The sequence below is a fragment of the Symsagittifera roscoffensis genome, chromosome 3, assembly GCF_963678635.1.
Source record: "Symsagittifera roscoffensis chromosome 3, txSymRosc1.1, whole genome shotgun sequence".
NCBI classification, from domain to species: Eukaryota; Metazoa; Xenacoelomorpha; order Acoela; family Convolutidae; genus Symsagittifera; species Symsagittifera roscoffensis.
Genome location: NC_087064.1, coordinates 40,342,313 through 40,365,499, shown reverse-complemented (window position 1 = coordinate 40,365,499; position 23,187 = coordinate 40,342,313). Strand labels below are relative to the sequence as shown.

General features: G+C 40.9%; 3 protein-coding genes across 5 annotated transcripts in view; all 3 read left to right on the top strand.

Moving 5' to 3' along the window:
• The window catches only part of LOC134841709 (potassium voltage-gated channel subfamily H member 6-like), a 633,879-nt gene that overhangs the window by 193,869 nt on the left and 416,823 nt on the right, over window positions 1-23,187 (top strand). The gene's annotated exons all lie outside the window — the stretch shown is intronic.
• Window positions 1-23,187, top strand: part of LOC134842828 (uncharacterized) — a 554,076-nt gene that overhangs the window by 401,019 nt on the left and 129,870 nt on the right. The window contains exon 2 of one of the 3 annotated variants that reach the window (XM_063859327.1): window positions 17,114-17,176. The gene's annotated coding sequence lies outside the window, so the exon portion shown is untranslated. Of the gene's footprint in view, window positions 1-17,108; window positions 17,177-21,158; window positions 21,226-23,187 lie in introns of those variants that run through there. The other 2 variants (XM_063859325.1, XM_063859326.1) reach the window with 2 other exon arrangements.
• LOC134841295 (epsin-2-like) lies at window positions 14,957-17,020 on the top strand. The gene has a single exon (XM_063857189.1). The coding sequence runs from the start codon at window positions 14,963-14,965 to the stop codon at window positions 16,568-16,570; it is 1,608 nt and encodes a 535-aa protein (XP_063713259.1). The 5' UTR covers window positions 14,957-14,962; the 3' UTR covers window positions 16,571-17,020.

Genomic DNA, 23,187 nt, shown 5'->3' with positions numbered 1-23,187 from the left:
ACTTGTTCTGGCCCGATGGCATAATGTAGCTAGAACTGATCTTGATTGAATGCAATACATATCGATGGTAATTGAGGTTCAATCGAAATGAATCCGATAACAATCTTGTTTGCCGACATTAATGACCATTTGCACAAAAACCTTGTTTGTCGGCATTAATGACCATTTGCACGGCAGAGGTCTCCTGAGCAGACTCAGAGAGCCAGCAAATAGGGAAGCTTTGTTTGGCCAGCAATCAAAGACATTCTGGGGTGCATGGGCAAGATCATGGACGTGTTAAAAGAAGGCGGATTCCAAAAAATAATTTCGAAGCCAATGTTTGTGTTATCCTCGGGAAATGCACACCTCCCGGATGGGTTGAAATTTGTGTGTGCAACTATAGCGCTCCTCGCGGAAGAGAAAATTAATGTGATCATACCAGCCCCAAATCGCGAAGTCGAGGCGAGGAATCTTACCCCTCTTCGGTCAAAATTGTCAGCATTATGGTCAGATATCTCAAACGCGATGAGAGTATTGATAGACCATTCGCTACACATGCTGGTGTAAGACGAAGTGTTGGAACTGGAGCTGTTCAATTTCAGCAGACAACTCAAGATGAAGCCAGAAATTGATGATGATCATCAAGTGTTAGTGGGGATGTCTAATGACCTATGGTTTAGAGGAATGGAGATTGATGAAGAAGAGAAGCCAAAGAGTCAAAACGCGAAGGAAACGAAAGCTCAATTGGAAGCTATGGTTTTGCGAAAAAAACCGGTGGCAAACAAATAGTTGCACTTGACTCCTCGAATAGCAGCATTGTGCATGGAAAATTTTGAGCGGGGCCCATCGCTGATTACCAAGATCCACACTTACCTGGCGAGAGAATTGAATTTAACGGAAAACGAATAGGAGAAGTCAGCGGAGCTCATAGACAGGATGTGCCAGATAACACTCGAGGCATTCTGGACGGATAATGTGCCAGGAGAAAAAAATTTTGAGAGGACGAATAGCATGTTGAAGGATTGGGAGCAGGATGGAGCGCGTCCTTCCTGGCGAAAGCTTACCCAGGGCTATTTCGCTATCTAATACGGGAATTTTTGTCATCTCTAGTAGTGATCCTGAGACTGTTTGTGACGTTCGGATCAGAAAACCTCAAACTCCTGCAATAACGCGTGGAAAGTTAAGAGAGTTGATGACTTTAACCCGCTACCCCGAGCAGATGAGGGAGAAAGTAAAAAAGTTACTTCTGAAAAGGTCTACAAACTCTTGGACTAAAATGCGGGATCTACGACACACACTAATCCAATACCTGCAACAGCAAAAGTGCTTTGGCACCGGAGAAGATAAGACAATAGAGAGAGAAGAGGATGTGCGACGTTAAGTAGGAAGTATGCCCCTATTCACCGAGTTATGCCTAGCTACGAGGACAGATCCCTTAGCACTGATCAAGAGCATAAGCGAGTTTTTGACGGTGATATACGGTCCAGCAAGGACATTTGGGTACCCGGAAGCCTACAGGAGGTCGGTGTTGCAACTGAACTTCATTTCAGTAGTGTACGGGAGCACACTCAATTGGTGCGAGCAGAATATGCTACGCGAATCGATGAGCGAAGATTTACTGTTTGCGAAAATAGCAGAGCCTGATACGACAGCGGTAAATTTCAAAAACCACTTCCGCGATCGAATGGGTGAAGTGGACAGAGGGCATCTCGAGGAGTTCCCAAAGCTCTCTAATTTGAGACAGTTACGACACAACGAATGGCTAAACAAAAAGAATTCTTCGACTGATAGCTTCATACCAGAAAGTGAGGAAATAAACTGGAGACTGGGGCGATTATAAAAAGCTATCAGAAGAAACACCCGAAATGCCCTTGCTCCGTAGCATGTTCCTCTGAGCAGACTCCGTAGTGAACACTCCCAGGTTGAGAGCCTTTGAGACCAACGAGAGAAAGATGTCTTAGTATATAAACCGATGGACCCGTGCTTCTGGGCACAAATACTGCCGTGTTGCAGTAAACGTAGTTTGCATACGTGGACAAGTCAAAGAGGAGAAGTAGAAGCATTTCAGCCATTCCTAAACCTGGAAGATTTGAAGAAGAAAGGACCAAGTTGGACCTGGCGTCAACTGCAATGTGAGACAAAACAGACTTGCAAGAAAATGCACTGATAGTCGTGAATATGAGGCCGGAGTTGGCAATAGCTGGGAAGCTGCTGACTAGGACTGCTCTAGCGTTCTTCAAATGCAAGCAAATTGTGATCGGACACGACGAACGAACGAACGATGAGCAAGGACCTTCAGGGTCATGGACAAATGAAAAGCGAGACGATACGAAGAAAGAATACCGTCAGCCAGAAGAACCAATGGAGCAAAATTCCGACCAAGCGGGAAGGGATGACGACAAAGCGGAAAGTAGGGGTGTGTCTAGCCTAGACTTCAACATCTCGGACGAAGACGAAGAAGGAACAGAAACTCTGACAGGGACAACTGAGGCAGCAGTCGATGAAACCTCCATGCTGGAGCCTCCCTCAGCTATTTTTAATGCAGCCCACAGGTTGCCGGCGAGCAGTTTTCCTGGCAAGAATGAATCTATAATGAAAAAATTTTTTGACGGAGTCTCCGCGCAAGAGAAAAATAGAAGGCGCAGCCCGAGTACCTTTCTTGGGAACCCTGCCAAAAAAGAATGGGTAGGTCACCACAGAGATCATGAGAACAGAATAAGCTGTGGTATCGACAAATATGCTTTTACGGAGGAAGTCTGGCCATTAGTGCAGTGGTACGAGACCCAGTCGTTGTTGAAAACCTATCAAAACAGACCATTGATGCAGGAAACTCTTGACAAGTTGGACGAATGTAAATAAAGAATGAGCGAATTGTTAATTTATTTGGCAAATTCAGGCAAACTCTCCGATCAAGGCTACGCAACAAAAGAGCAACGAACAAGTGGTATACCTGTTCACAACTGGAAAAAGAACGATGCGATTGAAGTTGGTGATTGACAAGATAACAACATGAAAATGAAGTTGGGCAACAAAGTAACGTTAAGAAAAACTGGAAAGACGAAGGTGGACTCTGAACCTCCAACGAAGGCTGCCAACTCAGCTTAACGATGTAACGATGGTGCCACCCACCCTCATGGCAGGATTTAGATCAGCCAGCCATAAAACCAAGAGGACTGGCCGCACTCTTACTGGGGCTGTGCTACAAATGGAAATAATCAGCTAATAAGGTGAAATTACTCAGGGGATTTTGAGCCATCAAGCTTGAATAACAAAAAAGGAATCGTCATAGGACAGCTGAGCCCAGTGGAATACAGCCGATTGACAGTGTCGGCCACAGTCTCGATAGACGAGCTCGTCTCGATAGACGAGCCCACCATGGTAATGATGGAAAACAGCAACACGGCTGGAGGACACCTAATTACTCTAGAAAATAAAGGTGGAGGAAATGATCCAGGGCACAACGATGATGCAAAAGGCAAATCAAACATTAGTCTCTCCCAAAACTGACGACAGAGTGGAGTTCGAATTGGAATCCTCAGACGATTTACTGAGAACAAGCTTGATGGTAGTGAGGGAATTAATGAAGCCATCATGGTGCCCGAGTCCAAATGCTGATTCGATATTGCGAGCGACGCAGGACGTACAGAGCAAATTAAATTCAGATTGCAATTTGCGTGACCTCAACGTCATCAACAACTTGATGACCACAGCCATTAAGGGCAACCGAGAGAACAGTTTAGAGTTGCCTGGCTAGGGACCAGAAGACTGGATTAAACCTGGTAGCTGTCGGGCGAACGTGCGTGGAACACAATAAGGTGATTTATATGGGGAATGCAGAATCAGAATAGACGAGACCATCTTCGCTGCCTACGACAAAGCATGGATGAGAAAGGCGACGATACTGGTGATTGCGATCTCAGACTTCGTAGAGATCTCTATGTACTTGTTCTGGCCCGATGGCATAATATTGGCTGGAACTGACCTGGATTGGATTCAATACACATCGGTGGCAATTAGGGCTCAACCGAAATGAATCCGATAACAATCTTGTTAGCCGGCATTAATGACCATTAGCACAACAACCTTGTTTGCCGGATTTAATGACCATTTGCACAGCAGAGGTCTCCTGAGCAGACTCAGAAAGCCAGCAAAGGCGGAGGCTGCGGTGTGGCCAGCAATCAAAGACATTCTTGGGTGCATGGTCGAGATCATGGATGGGTTAAAAGAAGGCGGATTCCAGAAAATAATTTCGAAGCCAGTGTTTGTGTTAACCTCGGAAAATGCACACCTCCCGGATGGTTTGAAGTTTGTGTGTGCAATTATAGGGCTCCTTGCGGAAGGAAAAATTGATGTGATCATACCAGCCCCAAATCGCGAATTCGGGGCGAGGAATCTGAGACCCCTTCGGTCAAAATTGCCAGCAGAATGGTCAGATATCTCAAACGCGATGAGAGTATTGAAAGACCATTCGCTACACATGCTGGTGTTAGACGAAGTGTTGGGACTCGAGCTGTTCAATTTCAGCAGACAACTCAAGATGAGGCCAGGAATCAATGATGATCATCAAGTGATAGTGGGGATGTCCAATGACCTATGGTTTAGAGGAATGGAGATTGATGAAGAAAAGAAGCCAAAGAGTCAAAACGCGAAGAAAACGAAAGCTCAATTGGAAGCTATGGTTTTGCGAAAAAAACCGGTGGCAAACAAATAGTTGCACTTGACTCCTCGAATAGCAGCATTGTGCATGGAAAATTTCGAGCAGGGCCCATCGCTGATTACCAAGATCCACACTTACCTGGCGAGAGAATTGAATTTAACGGAAAACGAAGAGGAGAAGTCAGCGGAGCTCATAGTCAGGATGTGCCAGATAACACTCGAGGTACCAAAATATATGGAGGGAGAGGCCGCAAAAAATTTTAGGAGCCAGGAATCAACACTAAAATTATATTTCATGAATAACATGGTTTGAATTCAAAAAACAGACATGTCAGAATTGGAAAATACTCCCAAATCGAAACTTTATAACAATCAAAACAAAAAACCACAAAACCACAAAACCACAAAACGTTTAAGGATATTGTTATTAATGGTTACGTAATTCATTATGTAATAACAGTTGTTTAAATTTGATTGGTCAAAAAAACTTTAGAGCATTTTTAGGCACAATTCTCATTTTTTCAGATCTTTGATCGTTATAAATGCTGAAGAAAAAACTTTTAAACCTGATGATGCACAAAATATGCGAAAAAGATTGAATTAACCTTTTAAAATTTTTACGAAACATTGTCCCAGAAAAACTAAGAGTGATTACTTGACGTCACCAACCTGTTTTTATCGACTTTTGCGTGTCTTAGGTGTTTTGAGAACTAAACATGGTTGCGTGCTTCTTTCATTCTAAAGTGGTTTATATTTTGATTGTGGACTTCAAGCTGTGACGATCCCTAAGTACCATGTCATAAGCGAACCGCCAATTGGCTTCAACTGAATGAGGTACAAAATCACGAATTAGTGTCCCTGATCTTCGAGCCAATGGTTTTGATGCTTGAGCCTATTTTCCTTAACCTCATATGTGACTTGAGTGAATGACTGGTTCATGTCGCGAGCTTCTCAGTTTGAGTAGTTGAGCGCGTTTTATTTCAAAAAAAAAACTAAATTAAGAGGAGGCCCATCCGTTTAGTGACGGTAAGTGCAGAAGCTGGATAGGGACATACCGGCATTTATATCAGCAAGTTGTATCAATTTATCAATGAAGTCATAAATCAGCTTTAAATGCATCGTCGTAATGTTATTTTTTTTTCCGTTCTTCCTCTAAAATAGCGCTATTGGAGTTGTCGATAAATTGAACTTTGCGCAGCGATTTGCACCCCCTGAAACATAGTAAAAAGCTCCTCAGGAGCGCGAAGCTTATTTTAGGTCTTGTGTAATTTATCGATTCTGGATAGCTTTCTTGTCTTTTTTCACTTAGTTTTTCGGCTAATCGTTACATCGTCTGCGTGACTGTTGGAGCAGCGTCACTGGTGCATCCAAAAATTAATGGGCAGAAGCTACTCTGCTCTACCTTTAAAATTTTTTGCTGATAGTTGGAGTTCTTCAGCGTTTTGTGTTATTTATATGCATCTTTATGGAGTTGTCGCGATGTTTTGGCATGGGGGTTAAAAATTTGCACATCAGAGGAAGCGCGGCTAAATTGTGAACCCCAGAGTCCGTTTGCTTTAATGTCAAGTCGTGCCTCATCTTTAGTTGTAGTTGAATTGTTGACAAAGCTTTCGGCTTGCAACGGCTGAAGTTCGCTCTTGACGTCATGGCAAACCTCGTTCATGAAGTTGGCGAATGTGTCTCTGATTTCAGTGTGTCTTATGTGTGTGTATCCGCCCTTTGCACAGTGTAGCGCTTGTGTCAAATTAAAATTAGCACATGTGAGTGCGGTTTTGGTCGGTCCTCATCAGTATCTTAAGTAGCTACCATCACTGAATTCTGATTTCTTGAGGTTGAAGTTATATCTGTTCATTGGTAAATCGTTGAGCCAGCTAGAGGCTGCCTTTTCAGAGGCCAGGTATATTGTGTATTTATTTGTTTCATCTAAGGAGTCCATGAGGTTTGTTTTCTTTCGGTTTGTTTTATCAGTTTCAATTTTTTTGATTTTTGTACCCATTTTTGTTTGCTGTGGTTTTGCTGTAACAGGATCTTGAGAGTATAGTGATGTTTCTTTAGACCATTCGAGATAACTTTCATGATCGGATGGCAGCTTGATGTTAAGGCCGCCCATTTTAAGGGGCAAGGAAGATATCTCACGGAACTGGGCGTTCGATGTGTCTTCACCAATAAGGTTAGGTAGTAATTGTTCTTTGATAATCTTTTCACATACTTCTAAGTTTTCCATATTGTTAGGCATTTTTCTGGTGAGAAATTGAAGTTTTTCTTGAAACCTTTAGTATAGCATCCTTAAACGTTTTGGGGGGAGGTTTTAGCGATTTTTAGCGAACCAAGCACTCGGGCTCCTGACTTGATAGTGATTTCTGTATTTGCGAAGATTTTCTGAGCTTCATCGAGTTTTTCATCCTTGACAGAGAGTTGGCATTTGGATGCTTTCACGTTGTAGCCGAACATTATACAGTTTTATCGAGAATGGTTCCTAGATTGCTTAAATTACCGACTGCGTTTCCGTCGTCTGCGTACCATTTCTGGGTAATGTTGTCTACTGATAAAAAATTTGATGAGGGGTATTATGGCTATCGGGTTCCCCTGGGTTTTCCCTTTTTAAGAGTAGATGGTTTTTTTTGTTAAGGAACAGTTTAGATGGATTGGAGTAGGAGTTCTTAATCGCGGTTAAAATAGATGGGAAGGTAATTTTGATGTTTTTCCATGCTAGCTTTCGATTTAGCGAGATGAAAGCGTTTTCGGCATCTATCAATAAAAGAACGTCGGCGGAGCTTTGGCTGTATTGATCTTTTAGCGTGTGGATTGCATATTCAATGCCACATTTTTGTCCTGGACAGAGTTGATAGTTTGAACCGAGCGACATTTGAACCAAGTTCGTTTTTTAGGCATTTGATTATCGTTCGTCCTATTATCCTACGCATAACTTCTTCTACGCCTATGATTCTTACTCCTGGATTTTTATCTAAGGGTATTAATCTACATGCGTTTTATGGTTCCGTTAGTTGTGGATTTAGTTCTTCGGTAGTCAGTTTCCTAGCAATTTTAGAAATAGTTTTTAAAATCTCAACTGATTGTTGCCCGAATTTGTTACAATACGTCTCCAATCATTTGCATCGAGGCCAGATGGTCCATGCAATCCGTGCGTTCACATGGCTGCCTTCTTGATCTGTTGACCGTTTATCTAATCAAATATCGATGGATGGAAAGGAATTGTTTCGTTTGATACTATTTCGTTTCTATTTATCAGCTTGCTGCGCGCTTTCAAATTGACCGTTTTTCAGAAGTTAATTGGGAATAGTCGAATATTATATCGCTGACAGATTAGCCGTGCATCTATTTCTTACAGGTTAGCATGAAATGCACACTGCTGAAGAAGTATACTGTTTGCGCTCCGAAAGCAAGTGTGTAGGCTTGCGATAAGCAAGTATTATCTAATCGGAATATCGAACGGGTTTTTAAGCTCACAATTTATATAACAAAGTCGCTTGATTCATTTGGTGACTGCTGTGATTTATTCAACAACAGACATATTTCGAGTATGTCTGCATTTTATGTAGCTCTACTATTTATATAAGCAATTGGTTTAGATGCTGGGTGATTCTCTATGAGAATCTGTTCTACTGTCTTACCTTTGACGATCTCGTCGAGCGAAAGAACGCCTTTCAACGCGTCTGTTAGTTTTGCAATTGCGCTTTGATATTTTTCATTAGTTTATTGAACTGTTGTGCTTCAGTTTCAGCTTTTATTCTATTTCCTTTCAACAAGCGCATTTGCAGCGCCTTTCCTGCGTTATATAGTTCATCCCGGTCTCCCTCTTGCCATTGCTTAAGTCTTGCCTTAGCTCTTGCCTTGCTATTTTTTTGGATAAAGATCCATCACTTTTGGATTTGGTTTGCACATTAGTAATAGTGGAAAGATCATTGCTGCGTGTATTGCGAAGGTATCTTCATTCTTTTCTATCAGGCTGTTCGGAGTTCTATTGAGGCTTTCAACGAAATTATAACCAATTTTATTTTTTTGATGAGATCATAAAGACCGGTTTCCAGTGGACCAATTCGGAGTATACTTTCCTTGTGGTTTCTATGAGTTCTGGACAGGGGTTTGACCATGGGTCTTTTGTTGTTATAGTTTCTAGAGTGGAGGGTTCTCTTGAGTTTTGCGAAAGTGGGGTAGTGCAAGGGTGAGGGTGAATTTTTTGGAGTGTGATTCTAGCTAGGGTTGGGAGATTGCACTAATGCGTGTAGTTAGCTTAATGAAATTGAGAGGTGCAGCGATGACAGCTGAAATCGGCATAATGATCACTGCTGAGGGCTAGGCCGCTGCATTTTACATGCATGTAGCCTGGGCATGTGCAGCACCAAAGACCTCCGCCTCGCAAGCTGTTTCTACAAATAAGGCAAAGAGTTTGCGTAGCAATTTCGGGAAGGACGGTGGTGTCAAGTTAGCGACAGAAATTATAGATTTTTTTTGCAAGAAAATTAGTAAAGAAATCAGTACCATAGAACGCGAAATGGATGCATCACGGCAGAACATTTGTGGGGTTTGATTTACATTGAGGTTAGGTGAAACAATGAGTGTATGTGGGTGTATAAATGAATTTATCAAATTAAACAATACATGATTATGAATATAAATTTTGCGATTAATTTCAGTGTTTCCACAGTTCTGACTTGTTTTGGGGATGATTAGTGTCTTGAGCTGAAACTTGTTAGTGACGAGGTTAATCAAGTTTTTCACTGATGTACTATTTCTTGTGGATGCAGCCTGTTGTCATTGTATCCAGCAACTATTGTTACTGTGTTTAGGCGGTTTGGTCTGTATTGCAAAACTGTTTCAAACAGATCATGAAGCGTTGCGCCGCAGTAGGAGAGAATTGTTCATTTTACTAGAGCTGATTTGATATATTTGGTCCTTGAAGTCACGATAACTAGTTTATGTTAGAGCTCAGGGATGCGTCATGCCTGGAATTGCGGCATCTATCTGAAACACAGACAATTGGGGCGAGAAAGGAAGCTCTTTGGGGTGATTTATGAATACTTTCAATTAGGATTTAAAATTGGTTAGACCAGTGTGATGGGAAAAAAGGAGTGGTACATCACGACGTATTATTACATCAGGTCGAGGTATGTCTAGTTTTAGATTGATCTATTTATTCACATAATTTTTTTGATTGGCTAATTTTTATTTCAGTAACTTATCAGTAAATCTTGGGCTGAAGCAGTACGAAACTGCACTACCGAAATATTTTTGCCCGACAAAGTTCCTAACGGAATATGTCCCGAGCGCAATAAAAAAGTCACGTACAGGTCAAAATGTGTTGAATGTGAAAGCTGCTTGAACTGGTATCACGTAAAATGCGGAGATATATCAGATGATGAGTATAGAAATGTAATTGAAACTGTCTGGTACTGTAGAAAATGCATCGCAATTAGAGAGAAAAATAAGTCAGTGCAGCAAGCTAAGTTATTTCTCCGTTACGTTGACGATATAATGAGAACAGTGAAGGATGATCCTGAAAAAGTGCTACGGGCTGCTAACTTACTATATCCAAATTTACAGTTCACAATAGAGACCACAAACACAAACGGAAATTTGGCATTTTTGGATTTAAAAGTTAGTATTGACGAAAGCAGGAAAATTGAATGTGGGTGGTATCAAAAACCAACAGATACAGGTACCATACTAAATTTTAGAAGCTGCGCCTCCCCCCCTTTAGTACAAGAGAAGTGTGATTGAAGGAGCTATTCACATGGAAAGAATATGATAGAGCTATGAAAATCAACAGTGCGCAGTGGTTGGATAACCAATATCCGGAAAGTTGGTCTTCGCGGGTTGCATCCCATGCCCTTGAAAAGATCATCAGGGAGGGCAAAAACAAAAAGAACATGGCTGAGAAAAAGAAGCACTGTGATTATAGCAGTGATTCACCACCCATCTGAGAGATCAACAGTTAATTAAAATTTGTATCTGAAAAGTACAGAACAGAAACAGACACTTTCAATAAAGTAAAAATGCACAGCATCAAACCATCCAAAACGGTGTGCAACGACAGGCCGAGTTGTGCTACTCGGGAACCGTGAACAGATGGAATTAGAGCGGGCGATAGACACTGATGAATATGGAACTGGGTTGGCGGAGAGCTATAGCAGAGAGACAAGAAGGACGACACGGGAAAGGACAGAAGAAAGGCGCATCTAGGAGAGAGTGAACTAAAAGACAGACTATCGGGAATTGAGAATATTTACATCAGCATCCACCATTCTTACTGGAGAATCTCTCATTGTCTTTTTACCGCGTAGGGCTATCAGAGCGGACTTGATGACGGTAAAACTCAGGCGCTTTCTTATATAGTTCTTATTATCACCGTAAGAGCAGCCATTCTTAGAGCAAAGTTTCTCCGCTAGAACAGTACAAAAGTGATCGGCCTCTTCGCCCATTGCTCCATTAGTAGCAAAGACAAGGGGGGTGAAACTGGCATGCTCCACTTGCTGAACCCGTTCTAGGTATGCAGATTTCTTCATCTTCTCGTGGTCGGCAAGAATTAATTTAACTGGCTTACCACGGTTCGATGGTGAGTTGATGTGGGTCACTTTGACGTCGTACATTGATTTTTGCATTGGCGTCCAGAAAGACCTGCACGCGATATCGAGACCAGCGCCTTCTTCAATGTTTCCCCCAATAGTAATTTTTTCCTCATCGGTCAGGTAAATTAGCGGAGTCTCAATGCTTACATCTTTACAAACACTATCAAGAACATCAGCAAAGAGATCCCGGACGCAGTTATGGCGCTTAATCACAAAGCCACCTAGCTTACAAATTAATGAGTGGTCAATGCTGTTATTTTTTCCACATTCACACTTCGTGGCCATGTTGACAAGTGGCCACTCATATCGCAAATTCAGACAATCTCTGAATTCGTCGCGGTTAAAGTAGAAACCGTGTTCTCTGGACGGCATGCAAGACAGCCAAGTTGATGTTCCCTTTGGCTGGAGCACCTCCAAGGCTCTCCTTAGAGACGGCGTGGCTTCTTGCAATATTAGATTCAATTCCGACTTCGCGTGTTCTTCGTTCCGTTTTCTGATGGCTTTGCGCTCTTCTGTGCAATGCGAGGATGGTAGCTCGCATTTCTCGATAACAGCGCTCGTTAATCTCGTGCACAACTGTTTCGAGTTCTCGTGCTCTCGTTCCGCTCGCGTAGTGGGTATGAAAACGCCTAGACCTCCCATTTTGCAGGGCAACGCTAAAACTCTGCTCTCAAAGTCAGTGATGGTTCTGCCCATAATCGTTTCTAGGAAATATCGTATGTGGATCTCCAGTTTAGTTAAACCGTCGTCGAATGGTGCGCATGGCGAACGACCACTTGCTCTGCATGACTTTAACAAACAGAGCATAAGAAAGATGTGGTTCGCGAGTCGCCATTTCGCTTAACTTATCGATCTGTAAGACTCACTCCTCAATCAGTTTCCCAACGTACTGCTGTTTAAACCGCGCCGAACCTAATGTTCCCCCGAGATATCTGTGGCCCTCCGTGGTAATGTTAACTTTGAACTCGCGAAAATTCTTCAGCTACTTTCTTGGAAGTTTCACCTTTTAATATCAGCCAGCACTTGTCTGGTCTCGGGTAGTATCCATATCTAGGGCCCAGTGACAACAATGACTCCCACCAGCTTTTCACGTGTTGCAGCTTCCCGATCGAGGCGGCGTCCTCAGCAAACCATGTTTGATGGCAGAGGTGGGCTTTCAGACGGTCAATCAGAGGCTTAATACTAACCGCATAAAAAGCCATGGCAAGATTATCGCCTTGTGTCGTTCCTTCACGAGAAGTGATTTCCATTCCGTTATTGAGTATGAGGCGCGCCGGTCTTCGATAGGTGTTGATAATGTAGCGCGATATTTTGGGGCATAGCAGCTGTATATTGTAGAGGGCCGTTTTACGATTGAGACTATTGAAGGCGTTGGTTGCATCCACACGAAGGGCAGCTTCAGATTCTTCTGCTCTGAACAGTTCTTGCGCTGCGTGTATCGTCGCCTCCACTCTCCCATCACGACCCGCACATAACTGATGAATTCCAGCAGTGGTTGCGATGTCTTTGCTAAATTGTCGTGTTATTGACTTGCCAATGATTCTGCGAAGTACCTCACCGATGCCAATGGGTCTTATTCCACCTGTTGAATCTTTGGGTAGGGCTATTTCGCGACAAGATACAAATGACTCAAGTGCGCGAGGATCTACGTTCTCGGTACAAATACGTCTAGCGACCAGCGAGACGTCTGCGCACAGTTCCTCAGACTCAGACACTGCACGCTGCTTCTTTGAGCAAAGAAGGGTGCGCATATGCTCAGCTGAAACCCCAGAAGGACCTGCAGAGCCTCTCGTAGCCAGCGCAGAGCGATATATTGAGTCTCCAACGATTGTTGCGTACACCACTGGATCAACAGCGGGAATATCACCATTCAGTAGCTCCCCGGGCGATGGTTCTGCCGCGTCTGGTTGTAACTTAGCGATCTTCTGCCGATTTTTTTCGTTAAAAAGCAGAGGTGCACCAGAGTCGGACTCACTCAGCAGTTTCAAAGCAGCAGACAATTTACCTTGAAGAACTAAATTTGCCAAGGCCTTTGTTATGTTTATTGCGTTTGAAACTTTCATCTCCCCCTGGATAGCGGCACCTTCATTAAACAACATGTCCATCTCACCCTCTCTCCACCACCGAACACGTTTCTCCAAGTACAATACATGATCTTTCGCTTTGGAGGTTTTGGATGGTTTCTGCAGGGCTAGACACAGAAGTACATGAAAAGATTTTAACGATATAAATTCATAGCACGTTTTTTGAATAAAAAGGTTCAATATGCTTGAGAGTTCACGTTTGAGATCTTTCGCAGCATTGCCATGTGGGATGTCGAAGAGATTTTTCTTCCAATGCACACATTTATCATAAGATAAATTAATTTTACTAATGAAGTCAGAGGCAGAGAGTTTACCCCATGGCTGTAGGTTTCCACTTGAAGGTGAATCTTCACTGAAATCGATTGTTTTCATCTTACACGTGGAGCAGTGATATCTCTCCAGTTCATCTGCTCGAGGCAAGTCAACGCACGAGAAATAGTACCAACGGCCGCACCCCGTCTCGATATCACACCCGATCCAGGATACACCGCTTCCAGTGCAGTCGGGCTGATGACACTTTTCCCCGATATTTTCTTGTCATCCATCATCAGTACTGCTTGTTGTATGTGGTGCCACAGCAGCTTGTCGATTCCTGGCGGACCCCAGGCGAGTCCGGCTGCTGACTTGACTGGCCATTCTGCTCCTCGTGTGGTTTCAGACAGCTTCCGCATCCATAATACCGGAAAATATTTAATAAGTTTATCACACCAATTAAGCTAATGTAGGGGGATATCACCACCCATCTTGTTGGTCCAATATAGGGGGAATCACAGTCAGACATTAGCACAAAAAGTGCGCGATATCACCCATGCGCAGATAATTTTCACGACGAGGAAAATGAAAACTTGTATGCGCTCTCTAAAATCCTCCTTGAACTGAAATCAAAAGTGGTGTACAGTCTTGAATGCTGTGAGTGCAAATTCATCTATGTTGGTCAGACGGTTCGAAATCTCAGCACAAGGATTGAGGAACACCGAAAAGAGGATACCCCAGTTGAACAGCATATAAGGCAGTAAGGGTAGTGCGAGTGGTAAGTCGGAGTTTAAATGGAAAATAATCGACCAGGCGTCCAGCAGCATCAAGTTACTCACATTAGAAGCGCTGCACATTAGGAAAGAGAGACTGGCAATTAACACGCGCGACTAGTTTAGAAGTAGGGAGCTGACACTAAGGCTATAGTTCCAGAATCGAAAATTTCCGGCTACAATAAGAAAAAGTTTTGAAATAACTTAAATGTTAGCATGAAAATTAGCAACAAAACGAAATTGTGAAAACAAAAGAAGGCGAAAACTCTCAGAAATTTGTGACAAAATGTTTAAAATTGTTACAATAGTTGTTACATAATTTCAGTAGTATTTGTAAAGTTTTGATTGGTTGAACTTTTTAAATTTTGAAATAATGATGTGTATGACACTTTTTATGATCTTTGATCATTTTGTAGAGATAGTTTAGAATTTTTATAACCTGAAGATGCACAAAAATGCGCGAAAACGTTTGTTTGAATTTACAATTTTAACGCATTCTCAAATTAAGTAACTTATATGAAAGTTCGAACTTGTCTTGTTCACACTCTTCTGTTTTGATGCATAATTGTTTGTGCAAAATTGAAGTGTTATCTCTTCCTAAGGTCTCACCACAATATTTTAGAATGCTAAAATGGCCCTTGCGGAACAAAAAGCGAGAACTTTCAGACGCGCCGTTGTTAACAAAGCCAAAAACTACACACCTATAGAAACTAAAGTTCGTGAGGCTACCTCAAATGATCCATGGGGACCAGAAACAAATCTACTCAACGAGATCGCAGATGCATCGCACAATGTTGTTGCGTTTGGGGAAATCATGAATGTACTCTGGAAACGCATCAATGATGACGGCAAAAATTGGAGACATGTTATGAAAAGCTTAGCTGTTCTTGAATGCCTGGTGAAAAGTGGATCGGAAAAATGCGCCGAACAGTGTAAGAAGAACATTTATGCGATAGAAACTTTGTCTACGTTTCAGCACATCGATAAGGACGGAAAAGATATGGGTCATGTTGTTCGAGAAAAAGCTAAAAATTTGGTTCTTCTCTTGAAAGACGATGAAAGACTCAGATCTGAGAGACTAAAAGCGTCTGCGCTCCGCGAAAAGATGGGAGCTACGACTGTTTGGAGTATTAGTTCAAATGGGCAGCGTAATGTGGCCTCTGGGACTGCTTGGAGGCCAACTTTTCCGCCAGATTCTGTCCCAGAACATCGGGCTCATCGATCAAATACTGGTTCATCCAGTGGTGGCGCCGATTCTGCATTTATTGCAACTGAGATGAAAAATGCACTACCGAGCGATGCAACTGAAGAAGAGCTTCAATTACAACTGGCTCTCGCTTTGAGCAAGGAAGACGCAGAAAAGGAAGAAAGCCAACGAAAAAATGCGGATATTCGTTTACAATTGGCCCTAGAAGAAAGCAAGAAAGAAGAAAAGCGCAAAATCTCAACAGGTAATGCTGATTTTCTGTCTCTAAACATGGCTTCAGGTATAGCGCAACCTACACTGAAAGAGCAGGCACAAAAAGCAAGGTCTATGTCCAGTCAAGCTATGGTAAGTCAATCGTCGTCATTTGATCCTTGGGGGCATAAAGGCTCTGATGCAACTAATGATCCATTTGGTGGACCGGCAGTTGACTCCTTTGGTGTAGTTGGTCTTCAACCAAGTATGTCACCGTATCCAAATTTTTTCACTGGTTCAGGAAGTGAAATGCCGGCTCCTTTATTACCATCTTCAAACAGTAACAGTTCTCATGATGCAAACATATCTCAATCAGACGGCCTGTGTCAATTTGAACGACCGAAGTCACCTTCGGAGCAAGCTGCCGAAACGTTTTTAGGCGACCATGCAAAACTGGTCAACTTTGATAACCTAATAACACCTACCAGATCAGCAATCAATGGTCAAATTTTCCCTTCTGCCAATCCTTTTTCTGGATCTATTCCAGCTCGAGGAAATCCTTTCCAACCACCAAAAGCGCCCCAACCTTCTATAAACGAGCTGCGAACTAAGCAAGGGACATTTTCAAATAGCGCTTCAAATAGTTCAGGTCCCTTTGACTTGCTTGGACAACAACCGCAACCTGTGTTCACTCCTTTCTCACAAGTTTCTCAACCAGGGACGATGCAATACCAACAGCCCCCGTCGATTCCGGAATTTCCTTCCGGGTTTGCAAATCATTCAGCTCCTCCCATGGAATCTTATCAGAACACTAATAATGACCTCAATCCGTTTCGATAACGGAAGTTCATGAGATAAATAGAAAAGAATAAGAATGTGGATGCCCATAGTTAACGACACCAACCGAGGGTAGCAGAATGTTTAAATAACGTTTTTTTTCTGTATATTGATAGAAAAAAATAATATAGTAGATGATAGAATTCAAGACTTGGCTGGGCGCTCTTTTTTTTTGTCAAATTGCACTGTTTGTGGACAATATATGCAACTGCTCGACAATGAAGCATAAAAAATTTCCCATTCGAAATAATTATCTGTTCAAACAATTGGCGACTGGATGAGCTCATGCAGACCTATTTTCGTGTAGATAAAAAATTGTTTCCTTTAAAATCCCTTGCATTTGATCCGTGATTTGATACAATGTGTGGTCTGCTAGTCTTCCTGAATTATTTTCTACGTCCCTGCATCTTGGGCTCCATGTTGTAAATGTTTTTCTATATAATGAATTCAAAGTTTTACCCCTATTTTTTCAAAAATAATTTTATTTCTATTTCGTTTCTATTTTATCAGCTTGCTGCGCGCTTTCAAATTGACCGTTTTTCAGATGTTAATTGGGAATAGTCGAATATTATCTCACTGACAGATTAGCCGTGCATCTATTTCTTACAGGTTAGCATGAAATGCACACTGCTGAAGAAGTATACTGTTTGCGCTCCGAAAGCAAGTGTGTAGGCTTGCGATAAGCAAGTATTATCTAATCGGAATATCGAACGGTTTTTTAAGCTCACAATTTATATAGCAAAGTCGCTTGAATCATTTGGTGAACGCTGTGATTTATTCAACAACAGACATATTTCGAGTATGTCTTTATTTTATATAGCTCTACTATTTATATAAGCAATTGGTTTAGATGCTGGGTGCTTCTCTATGAGAATATGTTCTACTGTCTTACCTTTGACGATCTCGTCGAGCGAAAGAACGCCTTTCGACGTGTCTGTTAGTTTTGCAATTGCGCTTGATATTTTTCCAGTATTCATTAGTTTATTGAACTGTTGTGCTTCAGTTTCAGCTTTTATTCTATTTCCTTTCAACAAGCGCATTTGCAGCGCCTTTCCTTCGTTATATAGTTCATCCAGGTCTCCGTCTTTCCATTGCTTAAGTCGCCTTGCTATTGTTTTGGATAAAGATCTATCATTTTCGGACTTTGTTTCGCACAGTAGTAATAGTGGAAAGATCATTGCTGCGTGTATTGCGATGGTATTTTCATTCTTTTCTATCAGGCTGTTCAGAGTTCTATTGAGGCTTTCATTGAAATTATAACCAATTTAATTTTTTTGCCAATAAAGACCGGTTTCCAGTGGACCAGTTCGGAGTATACTTTCCTTGTGGTTTCTATGTTCTGGACAGGGGTTCGACCATGGGTCTTGTGTTTTTATAGTTTCTAGAGTGGAGGGTTCTCTTGAGTTTTGTGAAAGTGGGGTAGTAGAAGGGTGAGGGTGAAATGGAAGGGTGAGGAAGTGTGATTGTAGCTAGGGTTGGGAGATTGCACTAACGGGTGTCGTTAGCTGAATGAAATTGAGAGGTGCAGCAATGACAGCTGAAATCGACATAATGATATCTGCTGCGGGCTAGGCCGCTGCATTTTACATGCATGTAGCCTGGGCATGTGAAGCACCAAACACCTCCGCCTCGCAAGCTGTTTCTACAAATAAGGCAATAATTTTGCGTAGCCATTTCAGGAAGGACGGTGGTGTCAAGTTAGCGAGAGAATTTATAGATTTTATTTGCAAGAAAATTAGTAAAGAAATCATTACCGTAGAACGCGAAATGGATGCCATCACGGCAGAACATCTGAGGGGTTTGATTTACATTGAGGTTAGGTGAATCAATGAGTGTATGTGGGTGTACAAATCTATTTATCAAATTAAATAATACATGATTTTGAATATAAATTTTGCGATTTATTTTAGTGTTATTACAGTTCTGACTTGTTTTGGGGATGATCAGTGTTTTGAGCTGAAACTTGTTAGTGACGAGGTTAATCAAGTTTTTCCACTACTTATATTTCTTGTGGATGCAGCCTGTTGTCATTGTATTCACCAACTAATTTTACTGTGTTTAGACGCTTTGGTCTGTATTGCAAAACTGTTTCAAACAGATCATGAATCGTTGCGCCGCGGTAGGAGTGAATTCTTCATTTTACTAGAGCTGGTTTGATATATTTGGTCCTTGAAGTCACGATAACTAGTTTATGTGAGAACTCAGGGATGCGTCATGCCTGGAATTGCGGCATCTATCTGAAACACAGACAATTGGGGCGAGAAAGGAAGCTCTTTGGGGTGATTTATGAATACTTTCAATTAGGATTTAAAATTGGTTAGACCAGTGTGATGGGAAAAAAGAAGTGGTACATCCTGACGTATTATTAGATCAGGTCGAGGTATGTCTAGTTGTAGATTGATCTATCCATTCACATAATTTTTTGGTTTAGCTAAATTTTATATAAGTAACTTATCAGCAAATCTTGGGCTGAAGCAGTACGAAACTGCACTACCGAATTGTTTTTGTCCGAGAAAGATCCTAGCGGAATATGTCCCGAGTGCAATAAGAAAGTCACGTACAGGTCAAAATGTGTTGAATGTGAAAGCTGTTTCAACTGGTATCACGTAAAATGCGGCGATATATCAGATGATGAGTATAGAAATGTATGTGAAACTGTCTGGTACTGTAGAAAATGCATCGCAATTAGAGAGAAAAATAAGTCAGTGCAGCAAGCTAAGTTATTTCTCCGTTACGTTGACGATCTAATGAGAACAGTGAAGGGTGATCCTGAAAAAGTGCTACGGGCTACTAACTTACTGCATCCAAATTTACAGTTCACAATTGAGACCCCAAACGCAAACGGAAATTTGGCATTTTTGGATTTAAAAATTAGTATTGACGAAAGCAGGAAAATTGAATGTGGGTGGTATCAAAAACCAACAGATACAGGTAACATACTAAATTTTAGAAGCTGCGCCCCCCTTATGTACAAGAGAAGTGTGATTGAAGGAACTGTTCACATGGAAAGAATATGATAAAGCTATGAAAATCAACAGTGAGCAGTGGTTGGATAACCAATATCCGGAAAGTCGGTCGTCGCGGGTTGCATCCCATGCCCTTGAAAAGAGCATCAGGGAGGGCAAAAACAAAAAGAACATGGCTGAGAAAAAGAAGCACAATGATTATAGCAGTGATTCTTCACCCATCTTGTTGGTCCAATATAGGGGTAACCACAGTCAGACATTAGCAAAAAAAGTGCGCGATATCACCAATGCGCAGATAATTTTCACGACGAGGAAAATGAAAACTTGTATGCGCTCTCTAAAATCCTCCTTCTCCAGTGAACTGAAATCAAAAGTGGTGTACAGTCTTGAATGCTGTGAGTGCAAATCCATCTATGTTGGTCAGACGGTCCGAAATCTCACCACAAGGCTTGAGGAACACCGAAAAGAGGATACCCCAGTTGAACAGCATATAAGGCAGTAAGGGTAGTGAGAGTGGTAAGTCGGAGTTTAAATGGAAAATAATCGACCAGGCGTCCAGCAGCATCAAGTTACTCACATTAGAAGCGCTGCACATTAGGAAAAAGAGACTGGCAATAAACACGCGCGACAAGTTTAGAAGTAGGGAGCTGACACTAAGGCTATAGTTCCAGAATCGAAAAGTTCCGGCTAAAACAAGAAAAAATTTTGAAATAACTTACATGTTAGCATGAAAGTTAGCAACAAAACGAAATTGTAAACAAAAGAAGGCGAAAGCTCTCAGAAATTTGTGACAAAATGCTTAAAATTGTTACATAATAGTTGTTACATAATTTCAGTAGTATTTGTAAAGTTTTGATTAGTTGAATTTTTTAAATTTTGAAATTATGATGTGTATGACACTTTTTATGATCTTTGATCATTTTGTAGAGATAGTTTAGAATTTTTATAACCTGAAGATGCACAAAAATGCGCGAAAACGTTTGTTTGAATTTACAATTTTAACGCATTCTCAAATCAAGTAACTTATATGAAAGTTCGAACTTGTCTTGTTCACACTCTTCTGTTTTGATGCATAATTGTTTGTGCAAAATTGAAGTGTTATCTCTTCCTAAGGTCTCACCACAATATTTTAGAATGCTAAAATGGCCCTTGCGGAACAAAAAGCGAGAACTTTCAGACGCGCTTTTCTGTATTGATAGAAAAAATAATATAGTAGATGATAGAATTCAAGACTTGGCTGGGCGCTATTTTTTGTCAAATTGCACTGTTTGTGGACAATATATGCAACTGCTCGACAATGAAGCATAAAAAATTTTCCATTCGAAGTAATTTTCTGTTCGAACTATTGGCGACTGGATGAGCTCATGCAGACCTATTTTTGTGTAGATAGAAAATTGTTTCCTTTGCGATCCCTTGCATTTGATCCGTGATTTGATACAATGTGTGGTCTGCTAGTCTTCCTGAATTTTTTTCTACGTCCCTGCATCTCGGGCTCCATGTTGTAAATGATTTTCTATATGATGAATTAACCCTAAGTTTTACCCCTATTTTTTCAAAAGTAATTTTATTTCTATTCCGTTTCTATTTAATCAGCTTGCTGCGCCCTTTCAAATTGACCGTTTTTCAGATGTTAATTGGGAATAGTCGAATATTATATCACTGACAGATTAGCCGTGCACCTATTTTTTACAGGTTAGCATGAATTGCACACTACTGAAGAAGTATACTGTTTGCGCTCCGAAAGCAAGTGTGTAAGCTTGCGTTAAGCAAGTTTTATCTAATCGGAACATCAAACGGTTTTTTAAGCTCACAAATTATATAACAAAGTCGCTTGAATCATTTGGTGAACGCTGTGATTTATTCAACAACAGACATATTTCGAGTATGTCTGCATTTTAAATAGCTCTACTATTTATAGAAGCGAGCGAAGTGTCTTACCAGATCTTCTAACTGCCCAATTTTTTTTTTCGGTTTTCGAGATATGGCGATTTTTATGATTTTTTTTTCAAAAAACTGAAATATAAAACAACTATCAGAACTTAAGTCTCAACTATATGGTTGGGTGCTGTCAGTTTACAGTTAGGTTTCCTGTCAGAGGATGCAAATCTTGCCTCCAAATAGTACAGCTCAAATCCTCTTGGTTTCTGAGATAGGCGTTTTTTTATGATTTTTCCAAAATGTTTTCAAAAACTAACAGAACTTGCTCAACCCTGGTGGAGGGATTTTTGCGGGCTACTGTCAGAATACACTAAGGAATTGCAAAAATCCTCTATGGTTAAGACTGATCGAATTTTTGATTTTCGAGATATGGCGTTGTTAATGACTTTTTTTTCTTTTTCAAAAAAATACAATTTAAAAACAAACTAACCGACTTTGAATTTCTCAATCGTATAGTGGGATGCTGTCCTAGAACATTCAGTGGTTGTAAATCTGGCCTCAACGTTTGAATGCTCAATTTCTTATGGTTTTCAAGATATGGCAGTTATTTTAAGTTTAAAATTTTTTTCCGAGTTGCAATTTTCCGCTCGTATTAAGATAATTTGAATCTTTTCGGTTTTCAAGTATGGCGATTTTTTTTTATTTAAAAAAATTAGATATGAGAAAATAAAAGATCTTGAAATTCTCAACCCTATGTTGATGTGCTGACAGGGTGCACTCACGAGTTGCGAACCTCCACTTTGATTAAAACTGCTCTTTCTTCTTTTTTGTTTTCGTGATAGCAATTTTTCTGATTTTGATATTTCTCAAAAAATTTAGATATAGAAACTAACGAAACTTTTAAATCTCAACCTCATAGTGACGTGCTGTTCGGGAAAATTTAGGAGTCGCATTTTTTCGGCCGGGTTAAGACATCTCGAATTTTTTAGGTTTTCTAGTATGGCGATTTTTTTTATTTTGATTTTTTTTTAACACTTTAGATATAAGAAAATAGCAGAACTTGAAATTCTCAATCCTATGCTGATGTGCTGACAGGGTGCACTCACAAGTTGCATATCTCCCCTTTGATCAAATTTGCTCTTTTTTTTGGTTCCGAGATAGCGATTTGTCTGTTGTTTGATTTCTTTCAAAAAGTTTAGATATACGCTAACAGAACTTGAAAATCTCAACCCTATGGTGACGTGCTGTCCGGTAACGTTCGGGAGTTGCAAGTTTTTGATCGGGTTAATACATCTCGAGTCTTTTTGGTTTTCGATCATGGCGATTTTTTTTATTTAGATTTTTTTTTCAAATTGTTTGAATATAACAAAAATAACAGAACTTGAATTTTTTTTCGTTTCTGAGATCGCCGTTTTCTATGATCGCTGAAAATAAAAGTTCGAGTTTAGATTGAAACCTAATAAAACTTTGAGTTATCGAGCCTATAGTATGGTGCTATCATCCTAAACTCCAGGAATTTCATTTCCGCCCTCCTAACAGGACTGCTCAAATCGTTTGCTTTTCGAGAGCGCTTTTTATGTATTTTCTTAATCCTTTAGCGGGATACTGTCATACAAAAGTGGTTTTTCGAGATATGGCAGTTTTTTTTTTCACTTGTGAAAGTTTTTGATTCAAAACTAACCGAAATTCTCATTCGTATGATGAGGTGCTTGCAGGTTACACTCAATTGTTACATATCTCTCTTCTGATTAAGACGGCTCGAATTTTTTCGGTTTG